At 46.6% G+C, this 21,890-nt stretch overlaps 1 protein-coding gene across 1 annotated transcript in view; it reads right to left on the bottom strand.

The window, feature by feature from the left end:
* Positions 1 to 1,494: 1,494 nt before the first annotated feature.
* Positions 1,495 to 21,890, bottom strand: part of LMNB2 (lamin B2) — an 80,164-nt gene continuing 59,768 nt past the window's right edge. The window contains exons 10-12 of the mRNA XM_029610786.1: positions 15,721 to 15,840; positions 13,898 to 14,005; positions 1,495 to 13,473 (exon numbers count right to left, since the gene is read on the bottom strand). Coding sequence (XP_029466646.1) covers positions 13,432 to 13,473; positions 13,898 to 14,005; positions 15,721 to 15,840 — 270 coding nt within the window. The 3' untranslated portion in view covers positions 1,495 to 13,431. The remainder of the gene's footprint in view (positions 13,474 to 13,897; positions 14,006 to 15,720; positions 15,841 to 21,890) is intronic.

Genomic DNA, 21,890 nt, shown 5'->3' with positions numbered 1-21,890 from the left:
TTAGGGAATAGCCACTGCTATTAATTGCATCAGTAGCATGGGTTCTTCTTAGTGTTTGGGTAATTGCCAGGTTCTTGTGGCTTGGTTTTTGGCCTCTGTTGGAAACAGGATTCTGGGCTTGATGGACCCTTGGTCTGTCCCAGCATGGCAATTTCTTATGTTCTTAAGAGACGTAATCTATCATAAAGGGCATGGGGACACTCATTTGGAGATCTTTCAGACCAGAGTTTTAAGGTATAAGTTGTACACCTACTGTTGTGTCCTGCTTTGCTGTAGACCGCACCACCACTTACTGTATCATGGAAGGCTTAATTATATATGATTTTGTCTACTTTGTTTTATGATGTACGATGACAGAGCAAGGGGGGTTTATTTTATTTTGTATAACTTATGACTTCTACTGTTTATGTATATGACATTATCCTTACTTATCTGGAAGTCAATAAAAAAAATTAAAAAACAAACAAACTAGTCCTGGGGGCTCACAGGACTCAAATCTGGGGGTGAAAGCTGTGGTGCGAGATCCCCTCCCTCTTCTGCCCAATCCGACATAGCAGCAAATGAATCAAAGATGGCTGCCATTCCCACGCTCAGCGGGAACGGATCAGCCTGATCCCCCTGCCACTTCGGATGACTGCCCGCACCACAGGACTTAACCGCCGCCTCAGATATGTCCTCCTCCCCAGGAAAAGAAAAGGACTGCACGGCTTTTTTTTTTTTTTTAATTCACTCACCGAGAGGAGTCCTGCTCTGGAGCCTGTGCGGGGGGTGGAGGGGAGGAGAGGGACCAGACCACACCACCGGTAATCACCCCAGCCCCCACAGGGTCACCAACCCCAGCTCCAAAGACACCTACCACCAGGGGGGGAGGGATGGTCCCACCAGGACCCGCCTACCCCCCTGGGAGGACCAGCACCACAAGTTCAGCTGTAGAGAAAAAAGTTCCTTTGTTGTCCTGCTTGATCCTATCCTGAACCTGGCTTTCTATTTATTTATTTTTTGCAACTTTTAAAGTTAGTTCAGGACTGCAGGTTCTACACCACCTCCATTTGCTGGAGACAGAGACATACTGAAGAGACACAGGAGGCACACCAGGTTAAGAGGGAGTGCCCTTCATGTTTTTCTCCATCTCCATCTGGAAGGGAGGCAAGACCCAGCAGTCTGGACTGATCCGGGTACGTACAGGGAAACCAGCTTAACCATGTGTTCCACCAGCAGAAAGGCAAGGATGTCAGAGTGCTCTTTCGATTGTGGGACATAGAACACTGACACATCATTGACTACTCTGTTGTTACTGGCACAAAATGGTTGCACTCTGTAACAGAAGTGGACTTCCTTGGATGCAGCCTACTTTATTAGCCTCTCTAGGTCATATTTCCTCAAATGGGAAACACACCTTGCCCTTAGAGGCAGGAGAATGAAGTCATCTTCAGTTCTGAGGATGGCAAGTCCCTTTTCAGAAACCAGAGAGAGAGAGTGACAAGGAAGCTCATATAAAATGCAAACTATTTATTGGAGTGTGTTGTACAAAAAAAGGTTCCAGTCATAAAATGTATATTACAAATCACTGAGAAAGACATTTGGCATGCATAATTTTATTTTAACGATTAAACGAGCGCTGAAATGTTAAAGTCTAGATTATATATTCCGTAAACTCAATGTACGTTTCCAATAATTTTACATTTTTTCCAAACACTACATTTTATTTTATCTGTCAAATTTAAACTTCATAAGCTATAAAAACACTGAACCACATGTCCAGTGTGGCGACGACCTTGTCAGGAATGATTCAGGACCTGTTCATAAACAGAATATCAGCTACACACAGGTCACTTTGTTAAAAATCACACTTCAAGTCAAAATGTATCCTCACTATGAAAACAGACTTTAGTCTTAAGGACCATTTTCTTACTAAGTGTGCACCTTGGTTTATCTAAGATAGCTTATTGCTAAGTAAGCTTAGTGTGTGAGTGGTTGGATCTCCAATGACACACGTCACCCCACCACAAAGTTATCAATGGCTGTCCAAAACTTCCTTGAAGTTTAACGACAGCTGATATTTCTAGTGTCCTGTTTCCATAACTATTCCGCTTTGGAAAGCAGACAGCGAGCAGCTCTGAAGTGCTACAGAACATGGCCCTCAATAATGTAGCAGGGTCCTGCATACAATAAGAGTGGAAATTCTAACCCGAGTAAAGAGCCACACTAAACACCAGCCAGGAACAAAGACAGATCCAGAGAAAAGATGGCTACAGATTCCCTTCTTCCATGTAACAACTTGAACCTCTTCCTCCATCAGGGTTTTCCCCCAAAATAAGGTTGGTGTTAGGGAATGGGAAATGAATTCTCAGTTCTATAAAAACACCACATTATTACAAAACACTCTTTGGAAAGGTAAGAGGCAGGACAGCAGTTTTCACATTCAAGTCAAAACACAGCACATTGTGCTTCTTTGAACACATTTTTTAAAATCACAATTTTTCTCTAGACCTTAGCATTTCAAGAAAGGCATTAAGTTTGCAAATATAGTTTTACACAGTTAAGAAAACAATATTGTTTTTACATTGAGAGTAGTTTAAAGCAAAGCATATTTCAGGGCAAAGCCATAACTTATTTATGAAACTATCTGTGGCAGTTTTTATTTGTTGAGATTTGGTCTCAAATTCCCTTATTGCATTTTTTTTTTTTTTTAATTACAAATCAGCCTTCCACTTACTGCTTTCACAACCCTATTTTTCCTTTCAACCCAGTAATCTGTTTTGAATTAAAACTTAAAAAAAGTAAAAACCACATTATTATAGGCACCCTCCTTTTATCTAAAATCTCAAAGGTGCGCGCGTTCAATATATATAAAAAGAAAATAGATATGCATACTGAAAGAATTTGGCATCACAGTTATGTTTGATTCACAGTGACATTTCTTCTGGATTCTGGAAGCACATTTTCAGAGGCAAATACGTCAGCAGTACTGGAGCCATTGCCCCTTAATGCTCTGCAGCTAAGCCAGCTCTTTGCACAGCGATGGTGGAGCTCAGCTGGAGGAGGCAGCAGTCTGGAAATGACCATCTCCAAGTCTACCCTGGAAAGGGCTACAGCCAGCTGGGCATGGAAATGGAATTTTCAGACAGGAAGCTATGCCTGCTGCAGGCAGTCCCATACGCACCACTGGGCCCATCACTTTCCTTTACTTCAGGCACCAATCATAAGCAAAGAATCACAGCTCTAACTATAGATAAATCACATTATATTGATCAAATTCCAATTTACTGGCTTGAGCTTCCCAGAAGCCACTCTCTCAAGGAGAAAAATCCTCCTTTACCAAGATTTCTATGGAAACTCTGTTCATTTTAGGTAATGAAGTGGAGAATCTATTGGATACCTGCTGTTATAGTCATTTATGTTCATAAGAACACCACTTGTGCCTTTAGAAGCATCAGAGATCTGAAAGTCTGGAAAATGACAGCGATTCTGAATTCAATTCATATCAGGCGCTTGCAGGTTGCTTAGACTTGCAGCCACCTGTAACCCATCCTTCAGAGCTGCGCACGACGAAGCAAACAGACAGAGCGTACACCTGTACTTTTCTTTCAAGTAGCAGCACTCGCAAGGCTCTTCCCACTATTAACTTGCCTGTTTCGTAGCTCATGTTTACGCATCTGGTCTTATTCCTACATCTCCCTTCTTTTCTAACCTGTTATATTTTTCCTTTTAAAGGAAAATTGGTTCTTACCTGCTAATTTTCATTCCTGTAGTACCATGGAACAGTCCAGACCCTGGGTTATGTCACCAATCCAGCAGAGGGAGGCAGAGAAACATTCTACTGACTCTGACATATACCCTGGGGTGCCTCCTGCAGTCCCATCAGTATTGAACGATATCAAAGCAGAAATCTAACCAATAAAAAACTGGCTATCTAAACGCTATAACATACTTCCAACTCACAAATCCTAAATAGTAGCAGAATCCCAAAGAACCATGGGAATAAACATGCAAACATTAAGAAAGTAGACAGCATGAAAAGCGGTTGATACACCAGAACAGTGAACGAGCGGACTCTAAGAAAAAAATAATTGCTATAAGGAGACTTAAAAAGGGCGGGCCTCTGGACTGATCCATGGTACTACAGGAACGTAAATTAGCAGGTAAGAACCAATTTTCCTTTCCCTGTACATACCTGGATCAGTACCAGAGCTGTTTTACTTGGGGTGGGACCCAGAGAGTCCCGCTCAGAGAACACTCTCTCCGAAGGCTGCCGAACTCAGAGCCTGGACATCTAAGAGGTAATGACAAGCAAAAGTGTGCAGCGACTTCCAAGTCGCTGCCTTACAAACCTCCTGAGGAGAAACTAGTTGACACTCCGTCCATGATGTAGCTTGCAACCTAGTGGAATGAGTCCTCAAACCTTCCGGAAGATCTCGACGAGCCAGAAGATAAGCTGACAGAATGGTTTCTTTTAACCAGCGAGCAATCGTAGCCTTGGAAACATTTTGACCCTTATGAGGACCACTCCACAGAACAAACAAATGATCAGACAATCGAAAACTGTTGGTAACTTCAAGATAACGCAATAGCACACGTCGCACATCCAGTTTCTTGAGATCCTTAGAGGAAGGATCCGTATGATCTAAACTTGGAAAAGCTGGAAGCTCTACCAACTGATTTAAATGAAAAGAAGAAAACCTTGGGTAAGAAAAGAAGAAAACCTTGGGTAAAAAAAGAAGGCACAGTACGTAATGAAACTCCCGTATCGGAAATTCTAATAAAGGGCTCTCTGCAGGACAAGGCCTTTAACTCCGAAATTCTATGAGCTGAGGAGATGGCCACAAGGAAAACCGCCTTCAACATAAGATCTTTCAAAGTCGTATGTTTAAGGGGTTCAAAAGGTGCCGCACACAGAGCCCTAAGAACCAAATTCAAACTCCATGCAGGACAAGGGTTCCAGAACGGACGTAGATGTTTTGTGCCTCTGAGAAAACGCGCTACGTTCGGATGTGCCACCAAGGATAATCCACGAACCTTACCCCAAAAGCATCCAAGAGCTGCAACTTGGACACGTAAGGAACTGCAGGACAAACCTTTCGCTAAACCATCTTGTAAAAAAGACAAAATATCCGATATGGAAGACTGCACCGGATCTAATTGGTGCTCAATACAGCACGTTTCAAAACTCTCCACACCCTCGCATAAGCCAAAGATGTAGAAGGCTTACGAGAACACAATAAAGTAGTTGCCACAGCATCAGAATAACCTTTGTTTTTTAACCGGCGCCTCTCAAAAGCCATGCCGCTAGAGAGAAGCGTTCGACCTCTTCCAAACAAACCGGACCCTGAGACAAGAGGCACGGCAGATCCCGAAATCATTGGGGACCGTCCAGTGCCAGACTGACCAAGTCCATGAACCACGGATGGCGTGGCCACTCTGGAGCCACTAAAACAACGTGGACTCATTGAAGCTCTATCCGACGCAGGACCTTGCCGATCAGAGGCCAGGGTGGAAACACATAGAGAAGAACATCATTTGGCCAAGGAACTACATGAATGTCCACTCCTTATGCTCCTCTTTCCCTCCTGCAGCTGAAGAACCGAGGGGCCTTGGAATTCTGGAATGTTGCCATGAGATCCACTGCCAGACTGGACCATCTGTTGCATAGCAACTGATGGGCTTCTTTGCACAGTTCCCACTCCCCCGGGTCGAGATGATGACTGAGGAAGTCAGCTTGAACGTTGTCTACCCTGGCAATGTGAGAAGCTGCAATGCTGAGCAGATGTTGTTCCACCCAGGTGATCAGCTGCTGCACTTCCCCCGCTACCAGGTGGCTTTGAGTTCCTCCCTGGCGGTTGATGTACGCTACCATAGTCGCATTGTCAGAGAGAATCCGCACCGACTTCCCGCATAGGAGAGGTTGAAGAGGGATCAAGGACAAGCGTACCGCTCTGGTCTCTAATTGATCGACCACCGTGCCTCTTCTTCGGACCACTGACCTTGAACTGATGTTTTCTGACATACCGCTCCCCAGCCTGAAAGACTGGCGTCGGTGGTGACTATAGTCCATTCCGGAATCTCTAGAGGTACTCCCCGCCGTAGATTGACCAGCTGCAACCACCAACCCAGACTGAATTGAGCCTTCTCTGTAAGAGGAAGGGGAAGGTGGTATAGTTCCGAAACCGGATTCCAGCGTGAAAGCAATGCAGACTGAAGTAGCCTCATATGCGCAAAGGCCCAGGGAACCAACTCCAGAGTAGAAGTCATTGAGCTGATGACTATCAAATAATCCCGTACACATGGTATAGGAATGGACAGTAAGTTTCGGCTTTGCGTTTGCAGCTTGAGAAGGTGATGTTCTGGAAGGAACACGCTCCCTTGACAAGTGTTGAACATTGCGCCCAAAAACTCCAGAGACTGCGAAGGGACTAGGTGACTTGTCCTTGTTGATCACCCAGCCTAGAGACTGCAAAAGGTCGATGACTCTGCTGACCGTTGAGCGACAAAGACTCCGACTTCGCCCAAATTAACCAGTCGTCCAGGTACGGATGGACCAATAGGCCCTCCTTCCTGAGTTGTGCTGCCACCACAATCATTACCTTGGTAAATGTTCTGGGAGCTGTGGCTAACCCGAACGGGAGAGCCCTGAATTGATAATGCTGTCCTAGATGCAAAACCTGAGAAACTTCTGATGATCAGAACGAATGCCGATGTGAAGATAGGCCTCAGTAACACAAGGTCAAGAGACGCTAGGAACTCTCCCTTGTGTACCGAAGCTATGACGGACTGGAGAGTTTCCATTCGAAACTTGGGAATCCATAGGCAACTGTTGACTCTTGAGGTCGAGAATGGGACGAAAGGCTCCTTCCTTTTTTGAAACGACAAAGAAAATTGAGTAATGACCCCTCCGTTGTTCAGATTGCGGAACTGGAACTATAGCTCTGAGGTCGCTCAAACGCTGCAGAGAGTCCTTTATTGCATGACGTTTTTCCAGGTAAGAACATGGTGAAATCAGAAATCGGTGGTGAAGCCGCTGAACAAAATCTAAAGTGTACCCTTGATTTATCACTGTGAGAACCCACTGATCTGATGTCCATCTGGTCCATTCCCCGTAAAACAGAGACAGCCTGCCTCCTATAACCGGAACCAGGGAATGGACCGGCCCTATCTCATTAGGCAGACTTTGTTCCACCTGAAGCTTGGGAATTTCCAGGTCTTCCGAAGCAGCGGCGACGAAAGGACTGAGGCCAATTCTATTGCCTACCCGAAGACTGCTTAGCAGGTGGAACCATTGGACAAGAAGAACAGAATCTTCGACCAGCCCGAAAACGAGAGCGGGATGAGGAGCTTCAAGCTCTAGGACGATCCTCCGGTAATTTGTGTATCTTATTCTCACCTAAGGACAAATTATATCTTCCAAGTCCTTTCCAAAGAGCAATTTTCCGTTAAAGGGTAAAGCTCCTAACTGAGCCTTTGAGGATGCGTCCGCAGACCAATTCCTCAACCAGAGGAGACTGCGAGCCGACACTGAAGCCAACATAGAGCGAGCTGAAGTCCTGAGGAGATCATATAAAGCATCTGTGCTGTAGGCAACCATAGCCTCCAATCGACCAGCTTGTGCTACCTCCTCATTAGAGGGAGAAGAATTGTTTTGCAATGACTGGACCCACCGCAGGCCAGCTCGTAAAGCCAAGCTACTACACATAGCCGCCCGCACACATAGTGCAGAAACCTCAAAAATTCGTTTGAGCTGAACCTCCAGTTTACGATCCTGTAGATCTTTAAGGGTTGTAGCTCCCATTACTGGGATAGTTGTCCTCTTAGTGACAGCTGACACTGCAGCATCTACCTTGGGAAACTTCAAAACTTCCAAAGCCTCCTCCGGTAATGGATATAGCTTGTCCATAGCTCGTGCTACCTTAAGACCTAATTCAGGAGTGTCCCACTCCCGGTACAAAAGGTCAGTGAGAGAAAGATGGAAAGGAAAGGATGTCATCTGACCCCTAAGGCCTAGCAACACTGGATCGATATCACCCATCCGAGAATCCTTCTTTGGAGTCTCAAGACCCAATTCAAGTAAAATTGCCGGAATCAAAGGACTAAGTTCCTCCCTCCTAAAAAGGCGGACCACTTTGGGATCATCCCCATCCGCTATGTGAGGGTCAGAACTATTGCCCAAACCAGGATCTCCTCCGAGATCCAGATGGGACTTACCCTGGATAGCCAAAGAGTCATGTTCGGAATCCTCTGAAGTAGAAAAAGTGGAATGATCCGGGCCTGAGCGAAGGGGACGCTTTGGAGCTGACTCAGCACCAAAACCACTTGGTCTCTCACGTTTGGAGGAGCGGACCTTTAGTCCCTGCCCAGTTGAGCAGTCCCAGTACTTTCTATGGTCCTTCCTAGACTTATAAGCCTTATGAAGAAAACGGATAAAATCCCCTGAAAGAGAGGAAGAGGAATTTGAAGCTTCCTCAAGGCTCTCCTCACCTAAACCTACCTCAGTATCGCGCGGCTTGTCCCCCCCAGGGAAAGCTGGCTGCGGCGACAAGGGAGGCAGGTCCAGAGCTCCCTATATAACCTGCTGTGTCCCCGCTTGCATAGCACTTAATATAGCTTCCATTCCTGCACTGCAGCGAAACGGGTCCGGGGTAGGGGAGCAGCCGCGCTGAGGCTTTGGGGCTGCACGAGCCGGCCGACTTGCGTCTTTCGCAGACAAAATAGACAAGCCTTCCCCACTGGGGAGGCAGGCAGAACAGAGACTCTCCCGTGAGAGCTGGGCGTGCTTCCACAGGCACGGCAGGCCACGCCTTGCGGCATTGTGAGAAAAAACGGTGCGAAGAAAAAGAAAAAAGAATAAAGTATACCCCGGCGAAAAGTAAAAACCTCGGCACCACCTAACACTGAAATAGTGAAATAAACCACAATAAAAGCTGCTGGCAGAAATAGAAATTAAAAGAAAAACATTTTTCTTTTTAACCTGACCAAATGCCGCGGACCCCAGGAGCTGCTCCAACTAGGGTGAGTGAGCCAGGGTGAGTGAGCCGGGGTGGGTGAGCCGGGGTGCCCCCCCCGGTATCACCCCTGCCAGGAGTGGTTGCTGGGTACAAACCTCCCCAACTCCGGCGGCCTCAGAACCAGGAGGGATAGTCCCTTCAGGACCTCCCAACCTCCCGGGAGGCAGTGAAACAGCTGGCAAGATTAAGACTTTTTTTTTTTTTTTTAATTTAAATTACAGGAACAGCCTCTCACAGACAAAAGAGATAGAAAGCCTACTAAAACTAGTTCCTAAACTACCTGACTAGAAAAAAACTAACACAGACTGCAGGGTTAGGCACGACCACCTCTGCTGGGAGACAGAGAAATACTGATGGACTGCAGGTGGCGCCCCAGGGTACACGTCAGAGTCATTAGAACGTTTCTCTGCCTCCCTCTGCTGGATTGGTGACATAACCCAGGGTCTGGACTGATCCAGGTACGTACAGGGAACAGCATTTTGCAACAAAATGGATACTACTATTTTCTAGAATTTTTTTTTTTTTAATTTATGTAAAAGTACTTACCCTGGGTTCTGCTGGGAGAGGAGGGAATCAGCACTCTAAACATAATATACTACAAGTCGCGTCATGCTGGAGTATACCAATCTGGGTCATTTGGAGATAGCCAGCAGATCCTAATGGGGGATACCTTCCCTGTTGCTCATTCCCTTAGTTAGGAGGTAACGATCCTCCAGAAACTTGTTCAAATCTTTTTTAAAACCATCTGTAATCTAAACCTTGATCACATCCTCTACCACCAAATTTCACCCTGATTTATTGGCATTTATAGTGATGGATGTGGATGAGGAGGAGCTTTCAAATTATTTGAAGAATAATGTAATCCTTAGAAGGAAAAAAGGATGAGCCAAAGGGATCTTGATTTTACTTTAACTGTTACTTGAACTACTTCAAATCAGGGTTTAGGCCTTTCAAAAGGATTTATTTTTTTAATTTATATTTTCTTTGTGTATTTTGCAAGGCTCAGAGTTTACCTGGGGGAGGGTCTTCTGGCAGTAGAGTTCCTTTGCTGTTGCCAGCAACAGAGAATCAACTCTGCCAGCAGCTCAAAGCCTCACAAAATAAAATTCCCTGAAAACTGAAAGCCCCATGTACAATTATTTTGCTGGTGCTGCCATTTAAAAATTTTTCTTCGGGGACTCTGTTTATAAAAATGAACAAACGGAAGAAATTAAAGGGGAAAAGATGGCAGTGGAGGCCAAACAACAAAATATTATCTGTCATTTTTCCTGGAAAATGTGAATTTACTGCTGTAAGCAACAAAGGTGTGCTCTGAACTCATCACTGTTTCCCCGCCCCCCCCCCCCCCATACAATCATGTGCCGGTCTCAATCCCAGTTTGTTCTGCTAGAATAATGACGTTTAGTCCTCCCCAAGGCAGGGAGAAGTTTTCTTTTCGTGAACTAATCTTTTTGATTCCACATCAGAAAAAAAAATGCTACATGGTGCTTAAAACTGAGCAGATCACCTGCTGCTTTCCCAACCCTCGGAGCCAAAGGTGCAGAGCCCAGCTGTGCAGCGCTGCCCATGCTCCGTGAAATCCAGTGGATGAATACAGTAGTCTTAATGTGTCTTGCACTCTATGGTCAGAAGCTGATTGTTGACTCTCTTTCTGGTAATGACAGTTAAAGAAGGGTGGAGGACGCCCCCCAAGGGCTGTGTGTGATTGTATGTCTAGAAGCATGCAACATACTCAGTGACCATCTTTTGCTGATCCCAGCAACTTTGCTTCCTGCTCTTTTGGGCTTCTAGTTCAGTCAAAACAAGTTTCTACTGGGCTATGACACCATGAGCCTATCCAGTGTTTTTCTATTTTATATAGACCCTCCTATCTAGTCCTGCTATTGCAGGGATGAACTTTGGCCAGAGACTTCAGCTACCTCCACATCATAGTACATATGCATCCTAATTCTGGCCACTAAGTCACTGTTGAGCAAAGGCCAAAATTCCCCCTGGCAGCTGTGAAAGGGACACCCCTCTCAAAGAGGAACACATGAAAAAAAAAATAATCTCCTGTTGTCAATACATGTGGCATGATTTTGGCGAAAAACAGATCGCTTGAGGGGGAAATGCAAGATGAGTGTGGAGTACCTTTCTGTTGTGAGAGGATTGGAGTTGCTGACTTGTGTAGTTGAAGAGAATGTGACCAGGAACACCACCTTCCAGGTAAGCTACTTCAAGAGACCAGCACTATCAGCTCGAAAGTGAGGCTGCATAATACAGGGAGGCGTCCGATGACAGAGCTGTAATTGAAGCAGTAGTGCTGCAGGTTGGGAGGATTAATTTAACTAACCTGTATAATCTTCAGGAATGGCTCAGCCTCCAGGAAATGGCATTACTTGGAACGCACTAACACTAGTCAGAGACTCAAAGCAGCTCCTGACATCATAGCAAGACACCCCCTACTCCTAGCTAAGTACAGCAGGGGTGTGGGACATTATGGCTCAGAAGGACTGAGGTCCTTGTCCAACACGGGTTTCCAGTGTAAACCAAGGAAAACAGGCCTGGAAATCCGCAATGAATACATTTTTTTGCATTTCAACAACTGCATTGTATAATCATGCAAACCCTACATACTGGCTCTTAAAAATAAAAGTACTAAAAATATATGTTTATAAATATATTTCTCTAGGGTAATGTTTTAATACGAGTTAACAAGGAAAATCTGAGTTCAGCAGTTTGGAAGGTGTTATTACAAAGAAACGTTTTGCCCCGACTGCAGTCTTTAAAATACTGCCAACCAAAATAAATCAGACAGCTAATTAAGAAAAGTCACTGTATGTCTGATAAAACAAATTTCAGCAAGTTATATTTTACATACATTGCATGATTTCACTACGACTACTCAAGCAGGACAGGAACATGATACAATAGAGCGGCCGGGGGCTGTGGCTTAGTGCCACAGTGTTCATATTGACTACCTGGATTGATTACGTAACGGGGGGTCATTCAGTCCTTGGCTGACCTGTCGCGCGTTCAGCTACGGTAAACTGAAGAAAGCCCACTAACCATGCACTCAAAACTCCCACAGAAAAATCTAACGTTTTCTTTTCAGAAATTACTTGGAAGTCCTTCCAAGTGGGGCATAGGCCGAACACAGCTGGAAGAAAAGTGAAGTGTTACATCCTGCACACTGGGATGTGACCGGGCCATGCAGTACCTGTCATCTGTAACATCACTGCCAGTATGGCCCAATCTGATCCGGAGTGGGCGTGATGTTATTTGCAGCATTTCCTGCTAGCATGACTGTTTCCAAAAGTGCTGGAGACGGACAGGGAAGCTCCTCAGGGGAGTCCTGGAAGACTTAACTCACAATTGTTTTGCCAATTGCCGTGTGACTTTTAAAATATTTCAGCGTGCTTATGGTTTCCTTTCTAGCACCTCACTTTCTAAAAAGTGGGGATTCTAGGGAAACTTAATAGCACCAGTGATTTCTGTCTAAGCAGGAGGGCAAGGCAGGACATAACTTCCTTTCCTACTCTGCTTGCATTACAGCAAAGCAACTAATAAAATCACTAAAAAGCTGAATTTCTAGGTCATACCTGTCAGTCTAAATATCTTTCAAAGAACAGATCTTCCACAAAAAAAAAAAAAAGCCACCAGAAACATACAAATGTTTACAATCTTTGCAGACTAGCAAAGCAGCAGAGCTCAGGAGTGCAGGCATGGAGCCTAGACCGAGCTACCAGCCCCCTTTCATCAAAGAGAAATCCTGGGAGAGAGCTTCTACGCCCAGCTGTGCTGCCACCAACAGACACACTTGGCAATGAGCAGAGAGCGAGGATGGCACGTGGATGACAACAGTTTCCAAACAAACACGTGAGCTCACTGGCTACCCGGTGCGAGAGGCTTGCACCACTTTTGCCTGGGCTGTGGTAGGAGCAGAGAAGCTTGTACTGCTGCCGTCTATGCTGGTGCAATGGGGGAGGACGTGGGGAAGCTGGCACTACCGCTGCCAGTGCTTGGGGATGGGGAGAAGAGCCTGAAAGGCCACTGCCTGTACTGGAGCAGTACAGAGGGGAAGCTGGGCCTAACATTGTAGCCACTTCAGTTTCTTTCAGGCAGAACCTATTGCTCTGCACTCTGAGGTCTGCTCTCTCATAATATGCATAATCAATCTACTGCAAGCCTGGATACTAACAAGCAGAAAGCACTATGGGGAAAAAAACCACAATGGCACACATTCTAATAGTGTTTTTCAAGGGGGGGGGGGGTGAAAAAAAGACTATTTCAAAAATTCAGGTAGTTTTGCTGGATTAAAAAACTTTCTACAAAAATGTAAGGAAGCATAAAACTTAGAAAGTGACCCAACAACGCATACAAAAATAGTTTTCAGTGGCTCTGGAAATAACATGATAAAAAAAAAAAATAAGCACGGTCAGGTGGGAAGATTCTTTTACATGACGAAGCAGCCTCGTGATGTCGTCCTGGGATCCCCCTGCAGAGAAAAGCAAAAATAAGGTTAAAAACAGCTTTTCCTAGGGTAATTCTCTCCGTGCATGGCAAGCTGTGAAAAGGTCTCGGGTAAGCTTGTTATCTCTGATCCTCTCAAGTATTTCCCACACCAACACTGATCTGGTCTGGCGTTGCCTGTAACCAGTTACAATGGAACAGTTTCCTTGAGTGGCCTGTCTGCCAGAAGCTGGAATAGCTGAACCGTCCCAATTATAGGAACAGGTCACACCCCAGGGCAAGAACCTCTGCCTACAGAGCAGAAGGCCCAGCGCCCACTGGTGGCTGGGGATAGGTTACGTCTCTTCCGAGAACAAGCTTCAGCTATTTGCCCTCCAGGGATTGGGTAAAATGCTTTAGCAGCACTCTGCACTACATACTGGAGCCCATACTGGTACACACTACATTACCTGCTGGTGGAAGAGGTCTTCGTCTCCAAAGTCAGCCTCCTCATCCTCCTCCTCCTCTTCATTCACAGTCGCCATGCCAGATTTGGTAACATTTCTTACAGCCACTTCCTGCAGGATGGGGAAAAGGAGGCTCTTTAGGACCCGCAGTCTCACCGTGTCAGACTCCTTTCTTAGGGGTTTAGGACACTCGTTCAATAGGAAGTTTTTTTTTTCCCTCTGGCATAATCCTCACATTTTGGTTTTCCATTTTCTTTCATAAAGTCCACATCAGACACAGAGAAATGTGTATAAAGATGCTTGTACCATGCTGGGTTAGACCAAGGTCCATCGAACCCAGCATCCTGTCTCAGACCGTGGCCAGTCCAGGTCACTAGTAAGTCCAGGTCTTGTTACTCACTCCAAAGATTAGAAGTGGCTCTTTAGAAGCTGAGTTACTAACAGGGTGCCACCACTTTAATGCTAGTACTTCGGAGTACTTTTGTAAAATTATTGGAGCACTCGGCCTTCATAAGAATGAGGATTTACTTGAAGATAGAAGTTTCTGTCATCGTTTCAGTTTTTGGGGTTTAACTAGGCATCAAGAAGTAATAAAGACGTTTCCTAATCATATATACAATATAGTTAATGAGAAAACAATCAGCTCAGTTGGTTTGATATTTTTTTTTGCCATTTCATGAACTCAATCTGGCCTATCCCCCCACTGTATACCTAAAGAGCAAGCATCTTGGCTAATAAATTATACTAGAGTCCACTTCCACAAAAAGAAAGATGGAGAACCAAGCAGTACCTGGTCATTTTCTCAAATACACAGCCTGACTGGTAGCAGCAAATAAGGTCCTAAAATTAGTGGAAGAATAGTGAAGATTGTTTTTGAAAAATATAGATTACTTGCCATACAAGACTAACATTGGAAACTGATTCTTTATATTTTGTGTGTGACCCTGGCTTCTAACATTGCTGCAGAAAAAATGACTTTAAGTGGCTTGGTTGAGCTGTTTACAGCCAGGATGCGTTTTGCAACATAAAGCCAGAACTAGCACAGGACTGGCAACAAGAGTAAGTCATACCTGATCATTTATCCACCGCGTGGCACAGGAAGAGCCCTACAAAATCAGTACTTTGGGGGTATAGGGGGTGCAGAAAAAAAAGCTGAACTTCTGGATGCAACAGTCACGGGCTCCCTGTACTAGTTCAGGCCAGCTTTGCTGCAGTCCATTTAGCAGACAGGTCTTGGGGGCTGTATAAATGCTACCAATTACTTACATTAGGGGGGAGGCAATCTCCAATGGGCATGTCACTAGCAGGCATGCAGGAAGAAACTAGACACATACCAGGATGATCCCCCTTCGTCCCCTGTGGGCCAACCTGTGCACCTGACTGCAGTGGTGGCAGTATCCACATCAGAAAGTGAGCACAGCTATGGAGGCTGGGGGTGATACTGCCACCCTCTCCAGGAGACTAAACGAGAGGAATACAAGAAGATCCATGGCATGCAGTGAAGTATCAGAGGTCTGGCAGTGTGTGTTCACTGGGAAGGGAGAAATGTTTGAAGGTGGATTTTAGTAGGAGGCACGACTGTAGGAGCTCCCCATCGAAGAATTGACTGAAGACTGGATTAATACTCAGAGACAGGACTGCATAAGATGGGGAATGAAGAGGAAGACTCCAGTTTGTCTGGCAATGCCAGCATCTCTCCAGGAGATGGTGTTTTTGGCATTAGATAAAAAAAAAATGTTGCCAACCTCTGGTCTACAAGAACAATGAATATGATACTGGGCTTAGGCCCCACGGCTTAAATAGAAACTGCTGACAGCAAAGCTTACCTCACCATCTGCATTAACAAGGTATGTACGGATACTGGCTCCAGTACCCCAGCTGCTTTGGCTTTTCCACACTAGCACCGATGGTGGGCTATGAGCAACACCAGCATCTGAACCCCAAATCTAAAAGAAACGTAAGAAGAGAGGTAGTCAGCACTCCTCCTGGTATTATACAGAAAAATCAAGGCAATTCTCAGTTGAAATTACAATTGGAGCTCTGGTTTGCTTTAGGATTGGATCCACAGTGACAAAAAGCAGATAAAAACTTAAAACATTTTACCTGGAACAATGGAAAATGCAGATATAGATAAATGAACTGAAGGAAGCAAGCAGGCTGGCCCAGCAAGCTAGGCACATATTTTAGATAGATAGATAGATAGATAGATAGATATAAGCAGGGAGGGGACAACGGAAGCCTCACAAAATATCACAATGAGAGCGACATGAAGGCTTAAGCAAAGATTGGTGACAGGAGGGAGGGTGGAGATCAGGTACAGAGCAAGGAGAAGGCTTGTTCAGAGGTCAGTAACAGCGGAGGATTAGTCTGAGCAAGATGAAGGCACCAGCAGAGAATCAGCGACAGTGAGGTAAAGGCTAGAAAACATGAAAAACTTCAAAAAGAAAAAATTAAATCATGTACAAACATTTTATTTATTTGATTTATATTGTGCCTGTCAGGCACTTTGGGCACTATAGATATTTCCCTGACCCTGTTATAGAGTCCATCAAGCTAGGGCAAGAGAACATTGTAGAAATCTCATCTTTGTGAGACTTTTCCTCACTCCAAATGACATCAAATCTTTACTGAGGTGTCCTGTGCTGTTTGTATGTCTCACTCTGCATGTCAAACTGGCCCCTACACCCTACACCACAACCAAAGCCTCACCCTGAGTTATTAGCTGGCCCTCCTATAGTGATATAAATAGTTGCACACGATGAGGGCCTTATAAAAAGAGTCTCTCTCAGTTTTCAATCATACAATTGTACATGTTTAACAATAAACAAAGGGCATGAACAGGAAAGAGGGTAGCAGGGCCTGAAGGCTGCACAAGTGCTACTTCCTAGCCAGAAAAGTTCTAGAATATAGGTTTTCCTCCTAGCAGTATAAAGCCTGCAATTCTAATTTAATCAAGGAAGAAATGTGTTACTCAGCTCATCTCCCCAGCTGCCAAAACTAAAATTAAGGAGGCAATTTTCAAAACTTGTGAAGATGTGCATGAAAGATCAAACGGCAGCTTTGTAAACGTCCTGCATGAAGCATTACGTAACTGGGCTTGTTTGGCTGCCATGGCTCTTATCTGGTGGGCTTGAATTCTTCATGGGAGTTGAATTACTGCAAAAAGAAATGCAATGCAAAAGCCATGCTGACAGTGTTTGCTTTGTCAATGCATGGCCTTGTCTATTGACGTCATAAGACATGAATTGAGTAGATTCTTTAAATTGTCTTCAGTTTTTCCCAGATAAAATGCTTTTCTGAAGAGACTAGGCAGCTTGAGTGAAAAATAAATTTCTCCGATTAGTTTAAATGTGCTACTTGCTACCTTCATGGAGTGCCCCCCTAGTCTTTCTATTATCCGAAAGAGTAAATAACCGATTCACATTTACCCGTTCTAGACCTCTCATGATTTTAAACACCTCTATCATATCCCCCATCAGCCGGCTCTTCTCCAAGCTGAACAGTCCTAACCTCTTTAGACTTTCTCATAGGGGAGCTGTCCATTCCCCTTATCATTTTGGTAGCCCTTCTCTGTACCTTCTCCATCGCAATTTTATCTTTTTTGAGATGCGGCGACCAGAATTGTACACAGTTTTCAAGGTGCGGTCTCACCATGGAGCGATACAGAGGCATTATGACATTTTCCGTTTTATTCACCATTCCCTTTCTAATAATTCCCAAAATTGTTTGCTTTTTTGACTGCTGCAGCACACTGAACCAATTGAAAAGCTCTGCCGAGGTGAATTGCCAGTGTGTTTTGGATATGCACAGAAGATAGGTGCCCTGTAGAAAGGAAATTTGTTCTTACTTGCTAATTTTCATTCCTGTAGTACCATGGATCAGTTCAGACAGCTGGGTTTTGCCTCCCCTCCAGCAGATGGAGACAGAGAAGTTTTTGACTGACACTGCCAGTTAAGTTGAGGTGCCACCTGCAGTCTGCCAGTATTTCTCTGTCTCCAGCAGTCTGAGTTTAAAAAAAAAAAAAAAAAAAAAAGGAAGAAAATAAGAAGATTGGACCTCTGAAGTCTTCAGCCTCCCAGAGGGTTGCTAGGTCCCGGGGGGGGGGGGGACCATCCCCTCTGGTAGTTGAGGCATTCGGGCAGAGAGTCGGAGACCCTGCCGCTCACCACCATTCAAATAGCCGCCAGCGTTGGCATCGGGAAGCCCAGTTCACTCACCCTGCCAGGGGACGGTAGGAACCTGTAGCTAGGCACTCTATAAAGAGTGTTAAAGAAAAAAGTTTTTTATTTCACCATTTTTGCAGGTAGGACAGCACGTCGCGGCTCTGGTGTCTCGGTTCCCCTGCTCCTTTAGGCGCTGCCTTCTTCAGTTTGGGGTTTGGACCATGCCGTGTGGTGGGGGTCGCACGCACACGACTTTCGCGCGACGGCCTTTGCGTGGAGTGCCTCCTCAGCAGAGAGGGTCCCTCCGGAGCAGTGTCCATTGGTGCAGCTCCAAGGTCCATCAATGTCAATGGCTTGGACTTCCTCGACCCGAAGAGCTGATCCATCTTGGCAAGTCGAAGGCAACATCCCTTTGGGGGGTCATCTGGGTGCATAAGCAGTAACCCCGGACATCATTCAATACCCGCAGGCAGAGGATACATACCTCATGAGAATCAGTGATAGACATGGCCTTTGGGCACCGGCGAAAACAGGACATGACCATGATGAGTCGAAACAAAAGTGCCGCAAAGTTGAAAGTGATGGCCAGCGGGCACCGAAGCACCGCTACCAGGCCGGGGGTGGGGGGAATCAACTGTAAAAGGAAGCTTATCGAAAATGCCGAAAACCTGACCAGAAACACTCCAGGGAGGCACCAAGAGGGACCCGGCGATGGAATTGAGAATAAAAAAAATAACCATGAAAAAATGCAAAGAGAAAAATTTCCACAAGGCTAAAAACAGCCAAATTGAGCTCAATCTCACCACGAGGCTTACAGCGCCACGGAAAAGAAAAGACTGAAGGGCATGCTGGGAATGCTCAGTATGCCTAGTCAAAGTTCTAGTAACTTTGACACAAGTTTTCTGCATTGGAGCTCCATCTGTCACCCATGTGTGAGGACTACCATCCTGCTTGTCCTCAGACAATGAATATTATAATCTTTGAGCGGTTCTAAAAACTAGTCTGAAATCACACAGCGTTTGCTAGTTCTTCAAAGCATCCGACATGGGAACGCCGCCTCGACCACCATGACCTTGGTGAAGGTATGTGGGGCCGTCGCCAGGCCGAAAGGAAGAGTCTGAAACTGGAAATGTTGACCCAGCCCTTTGAATCGGAGGAACCGCTGGTGATCCTGGTGAATGGGGATGTGGAGATATGCCTCGGTGAGGTCTAATGACGCGAGAAACTCCCCTTTGCGTACAGCGGCCACCACAGTCCTCAAGGTCTCCATGTGAAAACGAGCGTCTTGCAGACGCCGGTTCACCTTCTGCAAATTCAGAATGGGACGAAAGGTGCCCTCTTTCTTGGGAACCACAAAGTTCACTGAATACCGTCCCTTGCCTGTTCCGCAAGGGGGACTTGAACAATGGTCCGGAGATCAAGAAGCCATTGTAGGGTCCCCTGTACTGCCTAGCGCTTGGCCCGCGAAGCAATGCGAGAATCCTCAAAGGCCTCCCGCAGTGGGCACGAAAACACGAGAGTGTAACCTTCCCAGACCATTTCCCAAGACCCATCGGTCAGAGGTAATCTTTTCCCACTTCGCGTAGAAGCTCGACAATCTGCCTCCGACAGCTTCAACGACGGAATGGGTGCCCCTGGCTTCATTGGGAGGGTTTTCCATGTCCAGCACCCTGGCCTGTGGACTCTCTGCCTGGGTGCCGACCTCCACGAAACGACTGCTGATGCCCCGAGACTAGCCTGGGCCCCGAAGGAGCTGAAGACCTACCAGTGCGAAATCTGCGAGAATCCGAAAATGAGCTCGAGGGGGAAAAACTTTCCCAGAAAGTTTTCTATCTTCCAGAAGTCGGTTGCCTTTGGACTCCCCCAGTAATTTTACCAATTGGTCCAGATCACCCCCAAAGAGAAGCCTGCCCTTAAAGGGGAGGTTACAGAATTGAGACATGGAAGACAAATCTGCTGACCAATTCCGTAACCAGAGGAGTCTACGAGCCGTGACAGCAGACACCATACTACGCGTCGAGGTCCAAACCAAGTCATACAATGCATCTGCGACATAGGCAACACCTGCCTCCAGTTGTGTGGCTTACAAGGGCTCCCCGCCGTTGGCACTCAGAGCTGCGAATGCCTCCTGGACCCAAAGACAGGCTCTCTGCATGAGGCTGGCACAAATTGCCGCCCTGAGACTCAGCGCGGAGACCTCGAAGACTCGCTTAAGGTATATCTCCAGCTTGCGGTCCTGTATGTCCTTCAGCTCAGCAGCCCCGCCATAGGAATGGTGATCCTAGTCACGGCAGACACTGCCGCGTCCATCTTCGGAAGATCCAAAACATCTTGTGACGGGGGCAAAGTTTCGCCATGGCTCTACCCATTTTCAAACCAGCATCTGGTGAGTCCCACTTCCGGGTCACCAGCTTGCGGAGCTTCTTAGGGAATGGGAAGGAAGTCGTCAGTCCCCGAATCCCATCCTGAACCGGGTTAACTCCTTCGCTGTCAGACTCTTCCTGCGAAACCTTGATCCCCAGGACCTCCAAGATCTGGGGAATGAGAGGCCGGAACTCCTCCCACTTAAATAAGCGGACCACGCTGGGATCATCACCCTCCGAGGGTGGGAGGTCGTCTGGGTCCGGGTCGTCCTGGTTGCCATCACCCATATCATGGGTGAGTTCCGGATCCTGATCTACTCCAGAGCCTGAGGGATCCCCGAGCGGGACCGGCAACCTATCCTCGACTTGGGCCCCCTGTCGAGCCCCTGAAGGTTGTTGGAGGTCCAGGGGCCCCATGGATACCCGCTTCGGTGGAAGCTCCGCCAAAACGTCCGGCCGTGCTGCTCTCTTCAGGATCGCCTATATCCTAGCCAGGAACGCCTGGTGCAACAGCAGCACAAACTCAGGACAGAGCTCCCCCGAATCGGCACCCCCCCCTCAGCAGGAGGGTCATCCCCAAAGGTGGAAATCTGATCCACCGGTGATAGAATGGGAGGGGCATCCTTCTCCCACAACACTCGCCGGGAGCCACCCTCCCCCGCTGAGGAGGACTGTGGCCCGGAGGAACGGAGCCTTTGTCTGCCTGATGTCTCCCCTCAGGAAGTTCCCTCCTGCCCTGTGGAACAGGCAGAACAGAGGGAACTAGCATCTAGGGCCTACCCTGGCTTGCCACACGCGTGCAGGTCCCACATTTTGGGTCGGGGTGCCATAATCCGGACCGAGCAGCCACGCAGTAGTCACTAAAAAAGAAAAAAAAAACAAGCCGGGAAACCTTCGCGTGGTTGCAGGAGCTAAAAATAGCAAACTCCCTGCAGGCGCGAAAACTGCTCTGTGGAGAGCTGCCGGCGTGAAAAAATACGGCCTAGCACGCACATGAAGGCCTCCTCCCCCCCCCCCCCCCCACCTTCCTACCTGGAGCCCCAGGCCATCGTTGAGACCCACGGGGTTCGAGCTCCCCACTCCAACTGGCCCGCCAACGGCCCGTCCCCAGAACAAACTCTGCCTACCTTGAAAAGGATCTGCTCAGTTTCTTTTTTTTTTTTTTTCCTCAAGAAACTTTAAACAGGAACTCCTGGGGCTTGAGGAAAGGAGTGAGGGGAGCCTCTTCAGTGGTCGAGGGAACCAGGAGCCCCTGGCTATCGAAGCCACTGGACCGTTGCGGGCGAGACTCAGGCTGGGGTATCTAACCCCCGGTCGCCCGGCTTCAACTGAAGGATGGTTTGCTAGTTCCTCAAAGCTTCTTAGTATTGGCACCCTGGGAAGTGGATGATGACCCTCCGCACCTGAGACTCTGATCGTTGTGATATTGGTCCCAAAGTGTTTTGTGTCTGGAAAATAATTCACAGGGAA

This window comes from Rhinatrema bivittatum, chromosome 8 (genome assembly GCF_901001135.1).
Source record: "Rhinatrema bivittatum chromosome 8, aRhiBiv1.1, whole genome shotgun sequence".
In the NCBI taxonomy this organism is placed as follows: domain Eukaryota; kingdom Metazoa; phylum Chordata; class Amphibia; order Gymnophiona; family Rhinatrematidae; genus Rhinatrema; species Rhinatrema bivittatum.
The sequence above is the reverse complement of the archived record's forward strand: the minus strand, read 5'-3'. Positions and strand labels throughout refer to the sequence as shown.